Genomic DNA, 26,229 nt, shown 5'->3' on the forward strand with positions numbered 1-26,229 from the left:
TCACATTTGTGAACACTAATGTTGATGAGTTTCAGTTACCACACAATTGAACCAAGGAACTCCAATAACTTGATGTCAGCTAACAATAAACCCAGGAACAACTGAGAGGTTGAACTAGTTTGTAACAAATACTGAAGGAAGTTGTCTGCTTTCATTTATTTCTGAAAATCTTTTATGAATCATACCATATTAATTTCCTCAATGCTACCTTTTGCTCTTTTATTTGAAGCCCAATCAACAAAGTATTATCAAGAGTAAATAAGATGTAGTTAAAATGCATCACTGCAGCTGACATCCAGTAAGTATGAAAACACCAAAACTTCTTAAAGGTTTTGCTCCACGTGGTCTGTAAATTTATCCTTCCTGACGTTACTGTGTCCCCACAAAACTCTCCATTCAGGTTTCTCTGTCAATGAGCATAACCATCATCAATATTCATGATCATGATCTCATTGGCCATATGCAATTCTTGAGGACAGTGGAGTACCTAATCTGCAGTCATCAACAATATAAAACATGCTTTGTGCTTTGCCATAGTTGTAGCACAAGTTGCTTCAAGGATTTAAGAGGAGGTTGGCAATGCTCAAAACTCGTCTTTTGTGGAACAAAAGACAAACCTTGGGCATTGCCAACCTCCTCTGAAATCTTTGCAGCAACTCATATTACAACCATGGCAAAGCACAAAGCATGCTTCATATTGTTGATGACTACAAGCCATAGTACAACACAACAAATTGGAGTCAGGCAATCTATGTTCTGTATCAAGTTGTGATCTCAACCCCATTCCTCATGCTGGATCTCCATCATACACCATTGGAGTTTCGACCAGTGAGTGCCACAATGGAAGGCATGGAGCTAGAAAATTGAAATAATCCTTGTGTCGAGATGGACTCAGACTTTTCATCCTGCATTAATTACTTAACTTGATTATATTCTGTGGCAATTCTTCTCTGTTCAAGTTTGTTATCATCCTTATTTATTTTTAAATAATGGATACTATCTTGTTCCTTCATGATATTCTTGACTGCTTAGTTGTCATATGTTGACAATAGCATTCTGCTATTGCTTTCCCTGGACAGCTGTTCTTTGTGTTGGAACTAAACATCTGCCTCTTGTCTTCCTGACTTTTGAACCCATGAAGTCAACCTTTCCCTGCAGCACCTGCTTCCATTTCAAAGATTTAAACAAGGCTCATTTAAAAAAAACCTTCTTTAATCTTCCATCAGCACTTTTCACTGTTCTGCCTGGAAGAATGCCCTCTTTTTCCCCAACTAGCCTCAGACTCCCACATCACCTTTCACTCTTTCCCCATGACCGGCCGGGGAAACTAAAACGAGAGGACACAGTCTCAAGATTCAGGGGAGTAGATTTAGGACAGAGATGAGGAAAAATAGTTTTTCCCAGAGAGTAGTGAATGTTTGGAATTCTCTAACCAGGGAAGTGGTTGAAGCTGCCTCATTAAACATATTTAAAATTCAGTTAGATAAATTTTTACATGATAGAGGAATTAGGGGATATGGGGAGAAGGCAGGTAGGTGGAGTTAGGTCATAAATTAGATCAGCCATGATTGTATTGAATGGCAGAGCAGGCTCGATGGGCCATTTTTGCCCTACTCCTGTTCCTACTTCCTATGTTCCTGTGTACCTCTTTTCACTGTCTCCAGGCGTACGTCTAAGTGTGTTATATACATTTCCAGATAATCAAAATAAAATTATAGACATTTTGACAAAGTAACTACCTTTTGTTGTCATCATTCATCAGATGTGACTTACATTTTTTTTGACAACATTACTTTCTTCTTTGCTGCATGTTTAATGTTTTCACAAAATTGGCAACTTATTTTTGACCATGTTAATATCAGGGAGCAGTTGTTGTGCATGATCTGCCATGAACAAATTGAATGTTGGTGGAGGCTTAAGTCATTGAATCGGCTAGTCGAGCACCTATTTTCTGTGATTCTATGAAATGCTAGCTGGGATGAAAGTATGATTTTGGCTGCCCAACCACGAAGGCAAGGTTGAAAGCTCGAATGGCGAAATTCCAAACATTACTTGAATCAAGTTAAAGACATACTAGCAAGAGATCATCTAAACTGTAACATGAAAATAAGATTGTATGACATCTAGGAATACAATAGTTAAGAAAAATCAGAATGTATGGTTAAAATTCATCACTGGATTTAATATGTAAATACTGCAGCAAAGAATTAACATTGGGAATATTCTCCCAAGTACAAATTGGTTCATTGACACAATGTTCAGAAACCATCAGCTACCATCCCATATTTCTGAATATTTCTAGCAAATCAAAGTCCTTGGATAAAATATGCAAAGTTTGGACATAAATAGCCGAGAGTTCATTGTGGCCCTTCCTCTTGGCACATATCAAATTACTCACTGTTGGATTTCTTCATTTGACAGGAATACACAGCTCCTTCTTGGCCATCATTGTCCTATCTAGGGAAGGCCCAATGAGTCTGTCCAAAGTGCCACATCAAGAGGGTAGTGTGGGAGGACGAAAGGGTCCATCCTGGAAACGACTGCAAGAGTTCTGTAGGGGAGGCAGCTGAAGAGCAGTGGCTTTGCATAAGACGCCTGTGCAATCAAGGACAGCCCACTCACAGGGAAAGAGGGGATTAGACTGGAGCCAGAAATAGCGTTGGTACTAATGGTGGAAAAATGGTTGTGTAGGATTCCCATTGGGAAGTACATAATTTTGAATCATCCCTTAAAATTGATTGGTCCAATATAGTAAAGCAAAATGATACCAGTGACACGATTAATTTTATTACCATTTTCTGTGAATTTTTTTGTAGATCTAAAATGGCAACTTTTTGCAAGCTGCTGATAGGACAGAAATCTCAGTTTTATCTGTTTATGTGACAATAAAAATTCAGTTGAAAACATACTCAGTTTCTGTCAGCTCTAAAAATAGCAGCCTTCATTAAATATTTAAATAACTACATTCCTCTTACAGACGTGATCATAATAATTTAAACTGACAAACTAATCAACACAATGGAGACAAACAACGAGATGCAACAAAATTAATGCATAAATGTATGAATACAGTGCCTAACCTTTTATCTGGGATCATCGGGACCAGACACCGCTGTTGCTTGGAATCTTCCAGATTTCAGAATCGTTTTGATTTCCATCCCTTTAAGCCTGTTCGAGTCGCGATACCGTCTCCACCCTCCCATCCCCTCCTGAGTCAGTTGCCAACTCTTTCCCCCCACCCACCCAATCTCCCCCCACCTCGCCCACCAGAGTTCCACTGCTCTCTCCCACCTTGTGCTGCCGTCTTTCTCCCCCGGCCAGACCAAGTTGCGCTGCCGTCTCTCCCCCGGCCCGACCAAATCGCACTGCCTTCTCTCCCCCCAGCCCTCCCGCTGTACCAGCGCTAGGGGAACTGCCCCCTTCTTGGTTCCCCTGCACTGTTACAGTGGTTTCAGCTGCATGGGGATTATGGGTAATGACAACAGCATTTGAGCCGTTGCCAAGCCTCCTGAAAGCGCTGTAACACTGGACGGGTGTCAGTATAGGCGATTCAAAGTAGTACAATGCAATGGGATAGACGAGAATTGAGCAAGGGTTGTGTCAGGTCATGTTTGGTGCCAAACTCCATCTTTGATGAGCAGATGTCATCTACTGAAAAACAAAATGCAGGTTTTTGGAGGTTGCTGGTTTTTGGAATTCCGGATAAAAGGTTAAGCACCTGCATCCATCAATAAGTAAATACTTTTTGATCTTTTGCACAAGTTTTAAACTTGAAAAAAATTGATTACGCAGCATATGGCAAGTACACAATTCAATCTTGGTAAATTATCACCAAAGTGACTCAAGTGCTATTTAATTATCAATTCTGCTGCAGTCTGTCCTCAGCCTTCTTGACTGTTCCAAATAAGTTCAATGCAATTTTCAAAAATGGCACCTCACTTTTTGATTCTTTATTACAGCCTTTCAAACTAAAACTTTGCTACACTTTCAGATCCTTTGCTCCAATCTCTTTCCAAAATAGGTCATGACAACATTCCTAACACTAAAGCATCAATAGTTATTCTGACTGGAGTGAATTTTAAATTCTGCAATCCAATGTAAATAATTTTATTCCCAGCCCACCAAAATGCACCATTTACTATGACTAAACAAATACTGTGCTAAAATATTTTCACCACTGCCCATCCTTTAATTTTTTCAGTGAAATACAACTAAATAAATTTCATAAAGTAACCCTGGCTATGATGCAGCAATGTGCAAGTATGCTTTTTTGAAAAAAAAATTGAGAATTAAAAATGAGTTCCAAAATCGCAATAAAAAGCTGCAAATTTGAATGTGCAAAGTCATCACTGCAAACCAAGGTGTTTATTTATTCAGTGCACTGATGCATTTTACCTGATTCTCCTGTGGAACATCAGCTGTGGGCGGAGGAGAGGACTCGTCACACACAGCCAGGCTCCGAACTAGCTTTAACTTTGCATTTGACTGAAGGAAAACATTCATTATTAGGGCAAATGCAGGATCTAAAAGCTACATTTCAGAAAGGTCTCATTCCAACTGTTTGTCTCTAATGCCTTAAAATGAGATCTACAAGCTTACTTTTAATTTCAAAATGTTTCATCGGAAAATTAATTGACAACCAAATTTGAGTTATTGAGAAGATCAAATGACAGGATACAGCAATAATCTGGTATTACAAGGTTCAGTCTTCAATATACCTTGCCACATCAATTTTTTTAGTTATCCACTCCATTTAGGAATCTAAATTTGGACCCAAAAAGCAATTGTGTATAGTTTTTAAAAAAATAATATCATTCCAAGCAAACAATAAAGAATTCTGAGCTTGGCTGAGTAAGAAAAGCTTTATAGTTTTATATTTAAAGTGAAGTGGCTCTACAATTACAACACAAGCCATATGGCTAAAATGATGCTAGTCGTGTGTAGACCAAGAAATTAAAGAGGAATTATGTGAAGCTACCCAAGGAGATCCCATTGAAAAAGACGTTGGCTAAGTGTTTCATCATCATGTTACTTCAGAAAACACAATCAAAAATAAAGATGCTCAAAAACTACCAATTCAAAACAAAAATTGTGGAACAATGTTAATTTAATTAATGGAGGGTTCCAGAGTTGAAGCTAAATATTCATAAAATTAGGTGCCACCAGCATGATGGCTACAGGCAAGAATGCAAATTTGTGGAATGCATCAACCTCTACTCTTTCTAGTTGACAGTGGAATTATTTCAATATGGCTAGTCATTTTCATTGTGAAAAAACTATCATTTATTGTTGCAGATTAAGAACCATGGAAAATTGCATTGCTGATCCCTCAAAATGAAGCTCTTCATGCTATGTAAAACATTTTGGAGTGCTTTTTAAAAAGCATCAGGATGCATATTATTCCAATTTGAATATTACTGGCAACCACAACACACAGTACACCCTTGATAACCAACTTCCAAAAAGCAAAGAAAAATTTGCTTTAAAGAGTAAGCACACAAACCATGCACAATTAATTTAGGTCCAAAATATTTTCACAAGTGCAAAATACAAAAATACACACACTTTAGCAATCAAAGTATGGGTGCATCTAAAACACCCAAATAATTTTCAAATGAGCATAATAGAACCAGTGGGCTTTATTAAATAAGCAATGAACCAATACAAAAAGCACTCCAATTACTTTTTTAAAAACAAAACTGCAAAACTGGATCTAAAAACGCATGCACAAGAATGTAATGCTGTATTTAATGAAGCCATATTTAAATAAAATACATCTCTTGCAAACAACTGTCATTATAGTCAACAAGCACATATTACTTCCTCCGTCATGCTGCGAGACACTTCTACTATACCTTTGACCTTTTCCCCGCCTGTCCAAGACTTTGTATTTGTCTCTGTACAGTGGACAAGAGATCATTACAGTAAAATAAATGTAATCAAATAATTGAACAGGTACAACAATAAATTCATGTTGGATTTGACTGACAATATCTATCTGGGCCAGGTGACAATATGATCCTGGCATTTAACCCAGAATTGAGATGTTCAAATGCAAGTCAACCGATAGAAATCAAAGAGTCATACATTTCACCTCAACTTAATATGCTTTCAAACAAAGCAAATCAGTCAAAATCTTCCATTCCCCCCTTATTCCAACACAACGCACCTTAGTCTTTTTAAAAATGCCAAAACAAATTTTGAGCTTTGCTGTGCAGCACAATGGCATGGCCATTACAGCTCCAGTGAATAGAGTTCAAACCTGATCTCTGATGCTATCTGTTTTCATGAATTTCCCTCAGATGCTCCAGTTTCTTCCCACATCCCAAAGATGCATAGGATAAGGTAAATTAGCCCAGGTGCGTGAGCAGAAAATTCTCCAAGGATTTAGGGAATATGTGGAGAATAAAATGGGATTAATGTAAATACCTGTTTGACATTTGGGGGTAAAACAGGATTCTGTTGACACTATGGTAAAGTGAAAAAACACACAAATGCTGGAGAAACTCAGGAGGTCAAACAGTGCCTTTATGTAGCAAAGGTTTTGGGCTTGAGTCCTCCATCAAGGTGTGGGGAAATATGAGAGATGTCCAAATGTCTGCATGTTTGACAGTTTATCTGCATTCAGCCTTTTAACCTTTCTTTCTTTTAAATTGTTCTAATTGAGTTTAACATATAACCATAAATACAGAATTGAAAATTGCATAATTCATTTATAAGCACGCACAAAAAGCCAAAAAAGTAGATAAAATTACATTAATAATTGTTTATACCTCAAAAACATTTAATTGAAATTATCTATGTAACCACGTTAAACCCATTTGTTGAAATAACTTGAATAAAGGGGAAAAAAAAGAAAAAACTAAAACTAAATCTAATCTATCCCCTCCCTCTCAAGGTTACCTTATAAAATAATAAAAATCACTAACATGGAACCACTGGCAACCCCTGGAGGACAGGCAATGAACCATCGGAACATAATTGTTAATGCTTCCAATTATAAAAAAATTCTAAGAATGGCCCCAACAGTTTCATAAATTGAAACTGTCTATCTTTAATATTATATCTAATTTTCCCTAAACTTAAATAGGATATTATGTCATGTAACCACTATGTATGAGTAAAATAAAATTGCTCCTCTGGTTATCAACTTGCTAAAAGCTAAAACTTTTTCCTCAGCTGCCAATAAGTTTATCTGAATCACGAGAAAAACCAAACAAAGTAATGTGTAAGGTTTCATATATATCTTAAGAATCATCGGTAAAGTTTGGAAAACGTCTTTCCAGAATCTCTCTAAAATCAGACACTCCCAAAACATATGGATCAGAGAAACTTCAAAAACTTTACATTTCTCACAAAATGGATCAATATCTGCATAAAATCTAGATAATTTAAGTTTAGACATACGAGTTCTGTGTACCACCTTAAATTGTATTAAGCGGTGTCTTGCACAAAATGAAGAATCATTAATCAAGCTGAGAGTAGCAATCTTCATCTGAAAATGTTAAATTCAAATCTTGTTCCCAGCCATGGAAACTGAATTTATTCCCCTGAATTTATGGCAGGAGAAAAGACCACATATAAATAAAGCCCATCTTCAAAAGACCACATTAAATGGAGGAATATCACTTCCAGATTTTACAATGTACTATTGGGCAATTAACAGACATATCATAAATATGCGTGTATAATGTGACACCCCCCCCATTTTTGAGGGGAAAAGGATAAAAATTTTACCCCCGTGTATAATACGACCCCCCCCTTTTTATTGGCCCAAAATCATCATGGAAGTGCCACTTTGAAAAGCCGTCTCTCTCTCTCCTCCCTCCCGCCCACCCAAATCGCACTGCTGTTTCTCTCTCCCCCCCCTCACTCACCCAATTCGCGCTGCCATCTCTCTCCCCCTCGCCCACCCGATTCATGCTGCCATCTCTATCCTCCCTCGCCCACCCGAGTCGCGCTGCCGTCTCTCTCCCCACTGCCCGAGTCGCACTGCCACCTCTCCCCCCCACCCAACTTAGTCGTGCTCCCGTCAATGTAGGCAGCTGCTGATAATCTTACTGGTCGTTAAACCAGGCAGAAAAAATTGTTAAAATAATAACCTCGTGTATAATGCGACCCCCTTCTTTGAGCTCGAATTTTGGAACAAAATTTTTTGCATTATACACGCATATTTACAGTAATTTAATTTTATTATTACATTTGGATAAGTCAGTGAATTTCACCTCTTGGATAGATATAGAATTGCAGTTCTCCAAAAACAAACTTCTTTTGGCAATTTTAAGATTTTATTTTTACCATTTTCCAAATTCACACAATCCATTAATGAGAAATAGGGGGGGGGGGGGGAGCGTGGCAAGATGACGTAGAGTCTGGACGTGCAATCTCAACTTCTCTGGCCAGACTTTTAAATACCCGTTTTTTAACCCTTTGTTTGCAAGTTTAAACTTTTAAAATTTTAGTTTAAAGTATTAAGGAATTATTATGGCCACTAATGGTAAAAAGACTAAATCTCAAGTTCAAAAGAAGATACATTTTCGAAGTGCTGAAGATCTGGGGCCTAGACGACTTGAAACAATGACAAACCCCATTATTGATTCAGTATAGTAGAGTCTTTTTTTATCCTGATCTGAGTCAAGATGTCATTCAATGGCGACGTCAATTTAATCCAGTTAAAGAAGTCTTGTGGCATAAAGGTTATAAGTCTACTTTTCATTACCTTGCAATGTTGAAGGTCTTTTACGGAGACTATCAATTTCACTTTTTTGAAACTGATTGTGAAGCAATGATTTTTGCTGACTCATTGCCAGATATAAGAGGACAAAGACGTAGCCCACTATTATCTCCTAAAGAAAAATCTGGTAGTTCTGGAAACGGAAGAAATGGCAGAAATGGGAAAAATGGGAATGGAAAGAGTCCACCTCCTTCCAAAATGGGATCTTCGAGATTAGAGTCTTTTGGATGAAAAGAAGAATTTTCTTATTTTATTTTTTCTTTTGTTATTATGATACTTGGATGTTACTGATTGTTTGGCTGGGGAGGGGGAGATTTGCACTAAGTTCTTGACTAGTCATCAGCCACTGGTAGATGATCCACACCCAATTTTTTTTTAGGGGATTACTACCTTTTGGTAGATTTTTTTTTGGGGGGGGGGGGATTTTTAAATTTTTTTAATTTTTTTACTTTTTTCTTAGTTTTTAAATTTGTGTATTTTTTAAATTGGAGGGCCTATATACATTGATTTGAGTTTTTACATTAATGAAATAGGTTGAAATTTTGGGGCTCAATTTAGGAAATTTTTCAGAATTAATAGTTTTTCTGCTGGTTAGTCCCATTATAGATAACCATCTTTGTTGGTTGCAGGTTCCAAGGAATGTCATAGAATAGGTATTCAAAGTTTATATGATCTATTTAAGATAATGTTTTTCCTCTTTCAAACAATTATCAGCTAAACTTAATTTTTCCAATGCACTTTTTTTTTTAGGTATTTATAAATTAGACATTTTGTTCAGTCTAAGCTTTTCAGTTTTCTGCGAATTTCCAACAATAATTTTGAATACTTTAAATTTTTGTCCATATATGTAATCAGTAACAAAATTGAAAAGATTAAAATAGAAAAATTCTATTATACACTTCATGATAGTTAAATCTCCCACTCCCCCCAAACCCCTCTCACCCTAGAAACCCCAAAAGAAAAAAAATCAAAAGAACAGGAAAGGAAAGAAAGAAAAGTAAGAAAAACAGAAAGGATTGGCAAGAAAATGCCACTCACCACACAGATCTCCAATATATATTCTATTTAACTCTTTGGAGAATGTTAACGCAAGTCCCTAGGATAAGGAAAACATCTACAAATTTATCTGAAATTTGTAAATAAGGGTGCCAAATTTGCAAAAATATACAACTTATTTTTTGTGAAGGGGAACACAACTACATATTTCTGCATTCCATCGTGCCATATCTAAATGTGAATCAGATTTCCAAGTAACTGCTATACATTTTCTTGCCACTGCTAATGCTACTTTGACAAATTCTGTTGGGTGTTTAGATAATTTCCATTTAGGTCTTGTCCCTATGATATTCCCCAATAGAAAAATTTCTGGAACAGAGCTCCTCTGTCAAAACATATGATTAATATTTGGAACAAGGCAGGGTTTATCACCTAAAACGCACTTGATTCAAAAATGATTTATTCCTTTTACAATGGATAATCAATTTTTTGATATCTGGTCTTGTAAAGGGATCAGATATATTGAAGATTGCCATTAAAAAGGACATTTTGATCTATTAAAAAAATAAGTATGGAATATATAATAACACACTCTTCTGTTGCTTTCAGTTAGGAGCATATTTAAGGGATAAATTAGGCCCAACAATGTCATTACCAAAGTTTAGCGATGTGGAGTGTCAGATCCGAAAGCGAAACATGAACAAATTTATTTCTGCCATGTATCTTTTACTTCAAATGGGAACTCCTAAGCAGGGGGATCATAAATCTTGACAGAGATGGGAATCAGATTTAAATGTTAGAATTGATGAACAAAACTGGTCTGATTTGTCAGGATAGTATGACAAATACAATAAATGTAATGTTCAATACATGAATTATATCTCATGCCACAGAAATTAAATAGGTTGAAGTCAGATTTAACAAATCAAGGAGGTAGGTACTCCTTTTTAAACATTCAACCTGGTCATGTCCCAAGACCAGACCTTTTTGAATACAGTCAGGAATTAAGTTTCCACAAAATCCAGAACACTAATATTCTTGATCTGTTTTTTTTTAATTTACACTACTATTTTCATGGTGGATTAACATCATTTATAATAATTTATTGGACTTTTACTCTTTCTTATCCATGTATGTTTCAAATAGCCTTTTATATGTTACAATTATTCCCATCACCACTTCCTCAGGCACCTCTTTCCATATACCTATCACCACTCTCAGCCTGCACCTCCTACAGGGAGTAGCTCTTTAATCCAACGACATTGGGACCTGGCCATTGCCAGTCCACAGAAAATGCCAGAAAACAAATTGACCCCAGCATATCAAAGTTAGAACAAAGCTTAAAACAGGAACTCTGTGGCGGCATACTGAGCACAGCAGTTAGCTCAACACCTTTACGACACCAACGATCAGGATTGGAGTTCAAGTCCAGCACTGTCTGTAAAGAGTTTGTACTAATGGCGACAGATACAAATGTCTGCGCCAGATAAGAGAGGTACAACCTGTACACTATTCCACTCTCATTAGGTTTCATTAAAACAACTCGCACCCCAATCTTCTGATTAAACAGTCAACATTGAAACTTCACCAGCTTTTCAAGTATGTTCAGACTTATCCAGTTCTAATGAATGGTTCACCTATAACATAAACATTTTTCTTTTGTTGGAAATGCTTGCAAGACTTATTGGATATACCCTTTATTCTTTCTATACTTCACCCTCTGCAATTTCAAACAAGTTTGATTTAAACTTCTAAGTTTTGAAGCAAAATCATCATGTTTGAGAAAATAAGATTTTACTAGAACAGGGCTTCCCAAACTTTTTAGCTCACTTTTGGGGAGCACTTGAAAATCACAGAACCCTAATCTTCAATTACGGTTTAAAAGACCTGGTATTTATAGAAGCATAGTAAAAGTAAATAAACTCACCAGTAGCGGTTTAACTACCACCCAGGCCTTTGGCTGAGCTTTAGTAAGGCCCCTGCTGACCTTGCCCCGCCACGGGCCTGGGCATTCCCGCTGCCCCTCAATCCCCGCCATTGACCCGAGCCACCCCCAACGCCCCTCACTCCCCACTGGCCCCTCACAGGGTTCACTTACTGCAGTTGACAGGTTGGACACCTCCTTGCACACACCACAAATCTTCAGGCCGCCACCACCAGCTCCCAGAAAACACCATGCACATCACCCAAGCAATAGAATGGCACCGACTCTGGCCTACAGTCACCAGCTTCACCCGCGCAGATCGTTATTATATTTCTTCCACGGAACCCCTACGCCTTTCTGCGAAACCCAGTTTGGGAAACGCTGTGCTAGAGGAATTCTGTGGGTCAAACAGCAACAATGAGAGAAAAAGAATGGGCCGGAAACTATCAGGACTATGTGCAGACCAGAGATAGCCAGTGTGATGAAGTGAGGATAGGAGGGATGAAGAATGAAAAGTAGCAGCAGTTGATTGTCAGGTGCTCTGCTAAAAAGTCTCCATGTCTGTACTCTGTCTCACCATCATGGTGATCTGCACTCTAACTGCAATGGCCATCCAAGGAGCTCCAGGTTGTATGCCATGCCACTTTTCCCACTCCCAGCCAAACATGTCCATCCTTGGCTTTATTCCCTGAGTGAGGTTCCATATAAATCAGAGACACAACACCTCTTCATCCAAATGGGCAGTTAAGAGTCCATTGGCCTGAATGTTAAAACATGTCCCTCTCCCTTCTTTTGAACTACTTCATTCTGCCATCCACAATCTTTGTCCCTTTCCCACTCACCCTCCTTAATCTGATTGCATCTACTTCCACCAAAATTTTCCCTATAGGGTTCTTCCATCTTTTTATTCAAGAGCCTGTCTGTTTTAAAGCTCGTACCTTGACAAAGGCTTAGCCCTGAAACACTGGACCCCCTTTACTTCCAAAAGCTGCTTGACCTGCTGAGTTTATCCAGCACTTCTGCATTGAACTACAACCCCAATGCCAGCATATTTTCTAGTTTAACTTGTCTTTATGAAGGGTTTTGGCTCAAAACGTTGACCATTCCTTTTCTCCCAATGATGCTGTATGACTCATTGAGTTCCTCCAGTAGGTTGTTTATTTATTCCAGATTCCAGCATATGCAATCCCTCATGTGCCCGCAAGATCATCATCCTGTTTGTTTCCATTTATGTTTCCTGAGGAGTTGAGTTTCTTTTGCATCTCCTATTTTTATTTCAAATTTCCACCATCAGCAATTCTTTTTTATTTCTTTATACAATAAAAATACTTATTCACTATTGAGCACATACTTTCCTTTTCAAGTCAAATTTTCACCAAAAAAGATTTAAAGAGCCATTCATTTATAAAGAATACAAAATACCAGGAGGTGAGGTGTGATGGCGCAGGGAGATGTGGAAAACGCCTCTCCTGACAGAATTAATAAATACTCGACTTTTAAATTTAAAAAAAATATTGAATAATTTAAAAACTCTTCTAGAGGTCTAAAAGGGTGGCTGCAAAAAAAAAAATTGAGAACACAGACTTGCAAAAAAAAAAGGCTATAACTGAAGTTATAGTGATGGAAGAAGCAGGGCCTACCTTGAAGACTCAACCTCCGATCCTGGTTCCTCTCCAGCCTCAATCTACCAAGCCTCCTCAGGTAAGGATTCAAACCCCAGCGCCACCTTCTCAGGGAGATGAAGATGGTGCTGGAGCACGGAAGAAAACTACAGAAATGACTGCAGAATCGATGCACATGCATGTACGGGACTTCGCGCATACACACTGCAGAAGTGATGGAGTTGGAGCCTGCAGACCGACTTTTACTACGGTAGCAGGTAAAACGAGGGCCAAGCAGAAAGCCAGTTTACAATTTCAACCACTGGTTACATCTACAGGAGGTAAGAGTGAAAGAGGAAAATCTTGTGCTACAATCGCAGGGAGAGGAATCAGAAGGAGGAGATCAATATATTCAAGGTAAAATGGGTGTATATTATGTTACCCCCAAACCTCTTGATCCACAGATTTTTGAAAAAATTGATTCAATCAGTGAAAAAATGGATGCAAATTTTGCAGAAGTGAAAGCAGATTTTACTACTCCACTGGGAGCAATTAGAGAAGAAATGATTAATGAAAACAGATACAGCAAAGTGTAATAAAATAGTTGATAAAATTAAAATTGAAGTTCAAAAATTTGTAGAAGGCTTTCTGGAATGTGATATGGAGGTAGAAGAACTTAAAGATACAGTTAATAAGACAGAAGATATTTTTACAGCTTGGGAAATATAGAAAAAAGATTTATTACAAAAAGTTGATATGTTGGAAAATCAGAGTAGAAGAAATAATGTAAAAATTGTTGGTTTGCCTGAGGACTTTGAGAGCACTAATCCAGTACAGTTTATTTCAAAATTGGCTGCCTGAAATTTTGGGACCAGAGAATTTTCTAAATGGTTTCGAACTTGATAAGGCACATAGAACTCGAAGGAAAAATGCCATATACAGGACAACTGCCATGCTCTATTTTGATTAAATGTTCACCTTATCAAGATGGAGAAATTATATTGAAAATGGCAGTTCAAAATGCCAGGGAACAACAAAGCCCTTTTAATGATTCAGAAAAATAGAGTATTCTATTCAGATTTGAGTAATAAAATGGTGAAAAGAAAAAAAGAACTTAACCCAGGAAAGTCAGTTTTGTGGAAGAAGGGATATAGATTTGCTTTTCGATACCCATAAGTTCTTAGAAAGTTTTTTTAGGGACAATTTTTTTGCAAATGAATCTGAAGCTTTGGAATTTGCCAATTCATTACCTAATAATAAGCAGAATGAAAGACAACATTATTCATCTCACCAAATGGAAGGGGATCAAGAAAAATCGAAGGGAGGGATTCCATCAGGAAGACACCCAACTGAGGTTCAAGTTGAAATTGATGATGTTCATGTCAACAGAGACCTTGAAGAACCTTACCATACTTGATTGACTGATTGAAATTAAGTTTTGATATTCTATCTGGGGGAGGCAGATTCTTTTTTATGCTTTCCTCTTCTGAGGCCTCATGCCACTAGTGGCGAGAGCCATTTTATTACTTTCAATCTTTGGAGATCTTATAGATTTTGAAAGTTGGTCATGGAGCTGGAACAACCAGGGCGGAGAAGAGAGTTGAGTATTTTTTAAAATTATATCATGGCAACACATAGCTTGAATTATGTAACGTTTAATGTGAATAGGGTCAATAATCCAATTAAACGGAAGAGAGTTTTAGCTAAAAAGTTGAAAGTAGATATTGTTTTCCTGCAGGAAATTCATCTGACAGTCTTTATGTCGGTGGTGTTCGCTGCCTGCAGGGTGGGGCCTCGTGCTCGACTCCAGGGCAGTCAGGGCCAGCATGCTCAACTCTGCTCCAGTGCCCACCAGGAAATGCCATCCGTTGGTCTTATCCATCACATTTAAGAGGCTGTTCGTGTGGCCAGCCGTCGTAGCCATCAGCAGTGGCTGGCCCGGTCATTTCCCTGGTACGAGCAGGTTTGGTGGCATTTGCAGGCTTGCACTCCCCAGCGTTGGTGATAGAAGCACCATGTCGATTGGCTCCTCTGTCTTCTATCTGGCGGCGGTCGACTGGGTCCAGGGCAGGCGACCTGGTTCGTGGTGGCCTTGTTCTCTTGGCCACAACACATCAGTGTGGGCTGCGATCTTCCTGGGATCTGAGAAATCCTCATCCGCTAGTAGGAGCTGGATGTCTTCTGGCATATGTTCGAGGAAGGCAAGGTTTGTGACCTTCTGCCAGTGCAAACATTTCATCCATTATGGCAGACGAGGCTCTGTCTCCCAGGCTATCGAAGCGCATCAGCCAGGCCACACGTTGCCGGCGGGAGAGACCGAAGGTGCTGAGGAGGAGGGTTTTGAGGGTGATATGCTTGCCCTCCTCTGGAGGATCGTGGATCAGGTCATCCGCTCTGGCCACTGTTTCTTCATTGAGGATGCACACCACATGGTGGAACATGCTGGAGTCCAAGGTGATCTGCCCAAGTCAAAATGTGCCTCTGCCTGCCCGAACCATGTGCAGGGCCGATGGGTCCAAAAGATGGGGGGAGAAGTTTCACAGAGACAGTGCTGATCGCCGATGAATCCATGTTGGGAGACTAGATAACGTCTGGGCTCTGTGGGGTCACCGATGTAGCGGCTGCTACAAGACAGAAAATACACCACTGAACTCTGTGGGGTTTCCAGTAGAACTGTATATTTGAATTTTGCGCGCGCCCCTTTAAGGCCAACGGGAGTTCTGCCTGGTGCAGCAGTGATGTCATCACGTGGCCCAGGGAGCGAGCTGTGGCCTAAGCCACAAGGCAATGAGCAAGACCCGATAGCGCCATCTTCTCCAGCTGCCCCACCAGCGTGGCTGTACAAACAGGGCCGGTTCGCTCAGAGATGTGCACTGCCACACTAGAATAGATTTTTTAAAAATTTCAGTTCATTTACAAGGAAGAATCGAATATGTACAATATAAACCTAGAATTCTATCAGATCACTCACCATTATTGAAGTCATGTTAGAACTTTTATAGAATTAATTCAATTCATAGATGGAGATTTAATTCATCATTATTAAAAAATGTAGTATTTTGTGACTTTTATGAGAAGTCAAATACGGATGTATTTAGATACAAATATTAATTCAATTGATAATAAATTTATTTTATGGGATGCATTAAAAGCTTATTTAAGGGCCCAAATAATAAATTGTTCGACTAAAATTTAAAAAAAAATTATTTTAAGGAAGTAGATAAATTAGAGAAGGAAATAGTAATTTTGGAAAAAATTTTTACAAAAAACCCATCTGAAAAAGAGAGGTTGGAATTGATAAATAAAAAATGCATAATGATTCAATTCAGACACAGGATTGAGAAGTTAATTAGAACTAAACAAAAATATTATGAATTAGAAAAACGAGCACATAAGGTAAAAAAAAAATACAAAATACACAATATTTTCAGAGTTCAGTCTATAGCTTTGATCATTCCAGTTCCCGGACATCATTGTGAGATACCCATGGGACAGTATTCAAGACTCAACCACAGTTAGTAGCTTCATTAATTACTTACATGGTGATATTAAGCAGGGATCTTTACTGAGAATGTTCAATTCCACTTTCAGCTCCTCAGCAAATAAAAACAAAACTGCATACTTGAAAACTTTAGACAACTCTCAGGCATCATCTGAGAGATGCAATACAATATACTGGTCATAAAAGTGTCATGCTATGGCATTTCCAAAAGGAAGTCTAACCATTGATTCTGGCAACAAAACCTATCAATGAAGCAAAAAATTCACCAGAGCAGCTGCAGAAATGCTGAAGCTGGAGGAGCAGGTCAGAGACCAACTAACCTCCAGACATCTCAAAGTCTTTGAACCATCTACAACGTGCCTGTCAAGAGCATGATGAAAAACACCCCCATATGCCAAATCTTATTTATCTTTAACAACCCTCTACACCATCTGGGACAAAGCACCCCATCAACTACTCTAAACATTTATTCTCTCCACCATAAAAGTGCATTGCATTTATTAACAGAAGCTACTCCAACTGCATTTCCCAAGACTGCAATGTTTATGACCAAAGACAATGATTTCAGGTGTGTAATGACTTGCAAGTTTTCCCTCACAAGTAGTGGATCCAAACATTGAAACACACTTCTCTTGAGCACTGTGGGTGTATCTCTCAGCAGAAGCATAACAGAATTTCAAGGCTTCCTCCTCAAGAGGAATAAATACATTCTTCGCCATCAAAATTTGGACTGCAGAAATTAATAGAAATTAAATAAATTTAAATATTTTAAAATAAAATCTTTAAGGTGCAAAAAGAAAACTAGCAAATTAAGTGCTGGAAATGAAAAGTTTGAAAATGCCAAGTAATGTTGCATCACACCACATTTCTAAATAAGAGTTTACACAAAATTCTCATAAATATAGTGCATACTGGAAGACAGGCAATTAACCAAGATAGCTGAGACATGCAAGAACGGAAGGTAATTGCTGTGGGGGACTAACTTCCACTTAGATTGGGAAAATCAAGTTGGTCGAGGTAGTCTGGAGGATGACTTCATAGAATGCATCCGTGATATCTTTCTTGAGCAGCATGTTAAGGAACCAACATGGGAGAATGCAATTTTAGATCTAGTATTGTCCAATGAGATAGGTAAAATTAACGATCTAGTATTTAGGGAACCTCTTAGAAAAAGCGATCATAGTACGATTGAATTTTTCATGCAGATGGAGGGTCCAATAGTTAGATCTAAAACTAGTGTATTATGCTTTAACAGGGGAGACTACAAAAGGATATGGGAGGAATTGGTCAGGATGGACTGGGAGCACGTGGGAGACTTTCAAAGATTTTTCACAGTGCTCCACAAAAATATATTCCTATTAAAAATAAGAGCAGTAAGAGAGGGAAGAGCCAGTCTTGGTTAACTAAGAAAATTAAGGAAAGTATAAAGTTCATGTGTACAAAGTAGCCAAGAGTAGTGTGAAACTGAAGGATTGAGAAAACTTTAAAAGGCAACAAAGGAGAACTAAACAGGAAATAAGGAAAGGGAAGAAGGATTATGAAGGTGGATTAACACAAAATATAAAAAGATAGCAAAAAGTTTTATAAATATATAAAATGGAAGAGAGTGGCCAGAGAAAACATATGTCCCTTGGAAGATGAGAAACGGAGATTGATATTGAGTATTAAGGAAGTGGCTGAGACAAACTGAACAGATATGTCCAGCATGTCAAAGAGTGGTGTTAGGGATGAGAAGGGAGGTGAGGGCCTTGATAAAATAATTGTTATAAAAAGAGAGAGTGATGAGCAATCTAATGGGACCGAAAGCAGACAAATCCCCTGGTCCTGATGGGTTGCATCCCAGGGTACTGAAGGAAATGGCAGGAGTTATTGTCAATGCTTTGGTTGTCATTTACTAAAATTCTCTGGATTCTGGGCAGGTCCTGGCAGATTGGAAGACAGCAAATGTCACGCCACTTTTAAAAAAGGGACGTAGACAGAAGATGGGTAATTATTGACCAGTTAGCTTAATGTCTGTAGTCGGGAAAATACTTGAAGCTGTCATTAAGGATGAAATAGCAAGACATTTAGAACAAAGGGGTTCCATCAGGCAAACACAGCAAAGGACATGTCTTATTGGACAAATGATGGAGTTTTTTAGGATATAATGGATGCGGCAGATAGAGAGGAATAGGTTGGTGTTGAATATTTGGATTTCCAAAATGCCCCACAAACGAGATTTATCAATAAGATACAGATGAATGGAGTCGGGGAAGTATATTGGCCTGGATTGAGGATTGGTTAACTGACAGAAGGCAGAGTTAGGATAAATGGGTGTTTTTCTGATTGGCAGACAGTGGTAAGTGGGGTAATGCAGGGGATGGTGCTGGGCCCGCAGCTGTTCACCATTTACATTGATAATTTGGAAGAGGGTACGGAGTGAAGTGTAGCCAAGTTTGTGGATAATACTAAATTGAGTGGAAAAGCAAATTGTGCAGAGGATGTAGAGAGGCTGCAGAAGGATGTAGTTAGGTAAGTGGGCAAAAGTCTGGCAGATTAAGTACAATAGTAAATGCAAGGTCATCCATTTTGGTAGGAAAAATAGAAGAGCAGATTATTATTTAAATAGTGAAATTCTACAGCATGCCGTAATGCAGAAGTATTTGGGAATGCTTGTGGATGAATTGCAAGAAGTTGGGTTGCAGGTACAATGGGTTAAAAAGATGGCAAATGGAATGTTGGCCTTCATCGCTTGAGGAATTAAATTCGAAAGCAGGGAGGGCATGCTGCAACTATACAGTTGGCCACACCTGGAGATCTTGGGCAGTTCTGGTCTCCATACTTGAGGAAGGTTCACCAGGTTGATGCTGGAGATGAGGAGGTTGACCTATGAGGAGCGACTAAATCGCCTGGGATTATAATCACTCGAATTCAGAAGAATTAGAGGAGATCTTATAGAAAAATATAAAATTATGTAAGGGATAAATAAGATAGAGGCAGGAAAATTGTTTTTACTGGTAGGTGAGACCAGAACTAGGGGACACTGCCTCAAGATTCAGGTGGAGTAGATTTAAGACAGAGATAAGGAAAAACTATTTTTTTCCCCCAGAGTAGTGAATCTGTGGAATTCTCTGCCCAGGGAAGCAATTGAGGCTACTTCATTAAGCATATTTAAGGTTCAGTTGGATAGATTTTTACAAAATAAAAGAATTAAGGGATATGGGGAAAAGGCAGGTAGGTGGAGTTGAGTCAATGATCAGATCAGCCATGATCTTATTGAATAGCAGAGCAGGCACAATGGGCCGGACGGCCGACTCCTGCTCTTATTTCTTGTGTTCTTATGACACTGCCAAAAACCTAATTCTAACATTCCAATGGGAAAAACAATAAAAATTAAAATACTGTACAACCTTGTTCATGCAAGATGAATCAATATTCAAAATTAATTCCCAGAGCTCAAAACCGTGGTTCTTGCACCCTGGCGATACATTTTTTGTCCCTTTTTATCTTGCACCCTCTATTTTTTCTGGCATTACTGCCCCCATTGTCCACCTCCAACATTAGCATAAAGACTCTTCTCTCAATTCCATTACTTATTGTTCAACCATAACCTGACATTCCACAGATGGGTTCTCTTCCCACCTTGCATCTTTACTGCATCACGTGGTATTCTTCGTATTATGGCGGCGCACAGCCCAATGGCAAACCAGCCCCGCTTGTATCGCCATGTGGGGCAGCCATTAGGAGATGGCGTCATCAGGGGTTTCTTTTCAACTCCAGCATCCCTTCCAGCGTGCGCCCTGGGCTGCGATTACGACGTCACAATGCACCAGGTGACTGAGCTCACGCTGCCCTTAAAGGGGTGCGCGTTATTATTTCATAATAACTTTTCTAAGCCTCTGCTGTCCATTTTAACAGGCTGTTTCCAACTAAATTTCCTCCAATACGATTTCATTTGACTTCCAAAAAAATTTCTTTCTTTGGTCACTGACTCCATTCATGGAACTTCCCATATTTACATTAGACAAAGCCACATATTGCAACTTCAAGTCATCAAGCTGACTGCAAGGTGAGCAATGCACTTCTTTCCAGTCACTTATTAACCATCTGTAACATTACCCATCTCCACCCCTTATCAATTGCTGAAAATATATTTTTATTGCATCTAATATACTGTTCCAATGCTGTTCGAGTTGGCTATCATACACATTCAAAACTCATCAGAATCAGAATTTATTCCATGAATACGTCACACAAAACTTTTTTTTTTGCAACACGACAATGCAAACATTTATATAAACCACCTTACAAATAAAAATAGTGCAAGAAAAAGTGAAGTGGGCAGTGTATTAAATGGACAACCCCCTTTTTAAGCAAAAGGCAAGTCCTCATCTCAGATTCTCACACAAAATGAAACAATTCTTATCATACTGACCTTCAAAACCCTGCAGTTCCTTAAGTCCCCATTCCAGCACTTTTAAGCAATCCAGGTGTTGGGTTTTGTGAACCTCTTAAATTCAATCAATACACTGCTATTTTCATTGAAGTTCTATCAATTTTTCTCACTTAGAGACTTTATGAAGGACATCAGAATAACATCATATGAAAAGTTACCTCAAGCTGTTAGTGTAAATTAGTAATTCCCAAAGTGGGCAGTGCTGCCCCCCCTGGGGGCAATGGAAAGATCCAAGGGAGCAGTGAAGAAAAAGGGGGCAGTCAGTGAACATTGAGGAAAAAAGGGGCGATCCAAATATTTGTTTGATCTTGGTGATGTGGCCTGGGATATTGGGCCTCGAAATTCCTGGCCAGGAAATGACAGTTGAATGAATCCACCTGGAGATCTAACCACAATCCTGCTGCAGCGGAGTGGACCATCGCCATACGCTGGTCCACTACTTCTGACACCGTAGCTCCACCACTGCTTCCTGCAGGGCATCAATGGATGCTTGCAGGGCCTCCATGTGGCCTGGTCCAATCTGCATTATTCCATAAACTTCCCTGCACAATGCTCCTTCCAGATTGCAAACAAGGCGAAGGCAAATATCGTGTTGATCTGGTTTAAGTTAGCCCTAAATTCTTTTCTATCTTCCAGGCCCAAAACTGCACAGCCCTCTCCAAGTACTCCAGCCCTTCTAACATTCTCCCTTGCAGTCTCACCAACTGCTGGACAGTGGTAATTAGATGTCCCACCACTGTGGTTGTAATCCGGAACCCTCAGGGGACTCTCAGCCATGGGTGCCCTTATATAGTCCACCAACTAGAGCCCAGTCACTAAGGACCCTAATCACATCCTCAACCATACGCCACTCTGCCCGCGACTGTAAATCCTACTGCAGCAAGGAGGAGCCTGTCACCTGAGAGCAGCTTCTTCATGGACCCACAGGGATGTGTTACACTCCACAGCCTTAGACAGCTTCTTGACTGGATCACCCACCCAAATATATGCTTTCAATGGGGTATGCTCACACCGGTACCAACCACATTCCAGATCTGGAGCAGCCATGTGGGTGGCCACAGCTCAAATTACTGTACAATGACCAGCCTGCATGCTAGCAGTGTGCCTTTATTCTCTCTGGCCCAGGTTTCCCCATCTGGGAGCAACACTGCAGCAGGATTTACACCTCAAATTTTAACTGGGTGATCTCATGTTCCTTTCATCGCAAGGCTTTGTGTCAGTGCTGCAGGAAGACAGTCAGCAGCCAAACAATCCCTCTATGGCTCCCCTTACATCCCATGAATTCTGATTATTTGAAGAGAGACACAAGATGGTGGCCAATCTTCTCCCCTTACAAGTTCACGCTATGTGACCATTCCATCACCTTGCAATCCTCCTCCAGCAAACTGGCCAGCCTGCCAAACCCAGCAACATCTTTGGTCGACCAAGATACTCTGCTCCCTGTACATATGGGGCCCTTCATTTTAGCCTTTTGCCAGAACATCACTGCCACTCAATTGCCCAGTTGTTTTTCCTTGAACCATTCTCGTAGCGCCAATCTGTGCTAGAAAAACAAATTCAAAGGGTTCAAATATTGACAATCCTTGCTTTGTGTCAGTACAAAACGGTGAACTTTATTTACACAATACCAATGCATAACAGGAGTAACACAGACACCCGTATGCAGACCAGTAACATTCTGATACAAGTTTGTGAAACAATACCAATGTTAATTTGAAACAATTGGTACCTACTACCCGTATCGTGACGAGCAGTCACGGTACACCAATTAACAAGGTAACGTATCTATCTGCAGGGTGAGACACAATAGTTGTTGTTTTAAATTTGCAGTAGATCTAATACCCCCACATCTCCATCGGGCACACAAAACTCAAAACGGTCAACCAGTTTACCTATCTCGGCTGCACCATTTCATCAGATGCAAGGATCGACAATGAGATAGACAACAGACTCGCCAAGGCAAATAGCGCCTTTGGAAGACTACACAAAAGAGTCTGGAAAAACAACCAACTGAAAAACCTCACAAAGATAAGCGTATACAGAGCCGTTGTCATACCCACACTCCTGTTCGGCTCCGAATCATGGGTCCTCTACCGGCATCACCTACGGCTCCTAGAACGTTTCCACCAGCGTTGTCTCCGCTCCATCCTCAACATCCATTGGAGCGCTTTCATCCCTAACGTCGAAGTACTCGAGATGGCAGAGGTCGACAGCATCGAGTCCATGCTGCTGAAGATCCAGCTGTGCTGGATGGGTCACGTCTCCAGAATGGAGGACCATCGCCTTCCCAAGATCGTGTTATATGGCGAGCTCTCCACTGGCCACCGTGACAGAGGTGCACCAAAGAAAAGGTACAAGGACTGCCTAAAGAAATCTCTTGGTGCCTGCCACATTGACCACCGCCAGTGGGCTGATAACGCCTCAAACCGTGCATCTTGGCGCCTCACAGTTTGGCGGGCAGCAACCTCCTTTGAAGAAGACCGCAGAGCCCACCTCACTGACAAAAGGCAAAGGAGGAAAAACCCAACACCCAACCCCAACCAACCAATTTTCCCCTGCTGCCGCTGCAACCGTGTCTGCCTGTCCCGCATCGGACTTGTCAGCCACAAACGAGCCTGCAGCTGACGTGGACTTTTACCCCCTCCATAAATCTTCGTCCGCGAAGCCAAGCCAAAGAAAAAAGAAGATCTAATACCAAGAAAGAAATGTGTGTTTGTTGTATGTGTCATTTTTACAGGGGAGGGGGGTGCTCGGGATGTGGCCTGGAAGCCAAGAGGGGGTGGCAGCCCAAAAAAGTTTGGGAACCACTGGTGTAAATGATTACTCACTGATCAAATCATGTTACAGTACAGAACTGAAATCTTCAGGGAGGGAAAATAAAGCAATATTAATAGAGTCCATGACATTCAAACATTCAACATTTTTTCAAAAGATACATGGTACCACCCAATACTTCTCATTGGTTACAAATATTTCCATTAGTAAACATAAATCAGACACGCATGCTACAATTTTCAGGGCTGCAGTGTGCATGAACTAGCAAGTCTTAAAGTCTTTCAATAACAAAACATTTAACAGGCTAGCGAGGCACAAGGTGCTTGAGAACAAGATTTCTGTAAATTCAGAGTAGCAAAACCTTGAAACTCACGGCACTATAAAAATAACCTTGTGAAGACTCCCCACCTTTGAGGATATTTTGGGATGAGTAATAAACTATGGATTTACAAATGCACATATAGTTAATGAGAAACCAGAATCTCAATACGAATAGTTTTTGCTTCAATAATGCTACCGCTCAGTGTGTGATCTAAATGTCTTGCATTTAACCTTTTGACAATGATCCAATGTTTTCTATGCTGATTGAGACACATATAGACATTGTCCTTTAAATGGTTGTCATCAATAAGATCTGTCTGAGAAATCTAATGCAGAAAATTAGTTTTCTGCAAATGCCATTGCCTTTGCTATTTTACTTCATTAGCATGACATCCTTATTTATTAATGGATTAATTCATTTTCCCAAAATTATAATGGTGCCCTGCAAGGAGTACATTTTAAATTGTTGTGCATGACATCACCACAACCAGGAAAGTTTCTTTATGGTCATTATTTTTGATTTGACTGAGAACCACAAAAGATAACTTTTTTTTAATTTTAAGGACTACAGTGGAAATGGGTTATACTGGAAACTACTAGTACAATATTATTTATTTCAATTCGACATTAAAATAATTGAATATGTTAAAATATTGAGAGATTATAAAAGAACCATTTCAATGTTAACACATGCAGATAAGTTTAGTGGATCTTACCTGAGAGTCAATTCTCTTATCTATGCAGCTTTCATCCTTTTCCATTGTTTTTGAATCTTGGCTTTCTGATTTTACCATGTTTTCTGCTATTGATGTCTGCTTAAGGGTGTTCTCTTTGCCCCTCATTGCTTCAGCTTCTTTTACAATATTAATATCAGACATTCTCATTGGAAAAGTTCACTTTGGGTTCTACTAAATGGGGAACCTGTAGCAAGATAAACAATCATAATTTCATATTAGAGTTTTGTTTTCTGCCTCACTGTGTTAGAAAAGTTAATCTGTTGATATTAATTTCCATAAATAGTTATCTCTGATCATCTAAAGTTACTTACATATTGAGTACTTTGCTTGACTAATAACATCAACATATTTCTTCAAAAAGAAACTGATTGCATTGATATGCGAAGTATCATGAATTTTAAGAAATGGATCTTCTACCTTTCCAATAGAAATAAAGCAGTCGACACAAAACAATTTTGGTACCATATATAAAAGACTGATTAAAAGATGGACTGTCAAGTTTTAATTTAAGGCACTAAAGAGTGGCTCATGATCAATATTTTCAGATTACAAAAAGGAAATGTTGTTTAACATAAATAATACTGAACCAAAAAAAATCACAATTTTCAAACAAGATTCATTTGTGGCATAATTAGCAAAACTGAATTTTAAAAAAAATTAAATACTACTTCTTAACAGATATCCTGAAGGGTTGAAATTTCAATTAAAACAGATCCAAGGCATATGCCATCTCAGTGGCCCTCTATTTGGGCCTGAAACATGTGGATTGAAAATGTACTCATGCCAAACTACAAGTTATTGACAACATGTCCATCTTCAATGATTGCTAGGTAAACTCATCCCCAGATTTTGGGACCTTGGGGTTACTTCTGTCCAGCAGCAGTGAGGATCAGAAACGCATCCTCTACAATCACACTTAATGCTGGTGCCAAACAGCATCTAATTATACTTTAACCGCATAGTCAAATGCCAATCAAATTTCATCTACAAATTCACATGCCAGTTTACAATGATGGATGGGAATATAGAAGGGAGGAAGAACAGAATCCAGTGACTTGATACTAGAAAAATTACTTTTGCCTTAATGTCAGCAAAACAAAGGAGTTAGTCTTCTGGAAAAGGGCGGAGTGCACTACCTTGTCCGCAGAACAGTGGAGATTGAAGACAGCCTCAAGTTCTCAAATGTAGCAAGTCCTGACCAATT

At 39.2% G+C, this 26,229-nt stretch overlaps 1 protein-coding gene across 26 annotated transcripts in view; it reads right to left on the reverse strand.

The window, feature by feature from the left end:
* The window catches only part of LOC138762011 (R3H domain-containing protein 1-like), a 205,339-nt gene that overhangs the window by 97,133 nt on the left and 81,977 nt on the right, over positions 1 to 26,229 (reverse strand). For 22 of the 26 annotated variants that reach the window (XM_069935155.1, XM_069935149.1, XM_069935154.1 and 19 more), the window contains 3 exons: positions 25,005 to 25,209; positions 5,856 to 5,897; positions 4,396 to 4,485 (listed from right to left, as the gene is read on the reverse strand). In XM_069935155.1, coding sequence (XP_069791256.1) covers positions 4,396 to 4,485; positions 5,856 to 5,897; positions 25,005 to 25,172 — 300 coding nt within the window. In that variant the 5' untranslated portion in view covers positions 25,173 to 25,209. Of the gene's footprint in view, positions 1 to 4,395; positions 4,486 to 5,855; positions 5,898 to 7,423; positions 7,553 to 25,004; positions 25,210 to 26,229 lie in introns of those variants that run through there. The other 4 variants (XM_069935168.1, XM_069935163.1, XM_069935161.1 and 1 more) reach the window with 3 other exon arrangements.

The sequence above is a fragment of the Narcine bancroftii genome, chromosome 4 (genome assembly GCF_036971445.1).
Source record: "Narcine bancroftii isolate sNarBan1 chromosome 4, sNarBan1.hap1, whole genome shotgun sequence".
NCBI classification, from domain to species: domain Eukaryota; kingdom Metazoa; phylum Chordata; class Chondrichthyes; order Torpediniformes; family Narcinidae; genus Narcine; species Narcine bancroftii.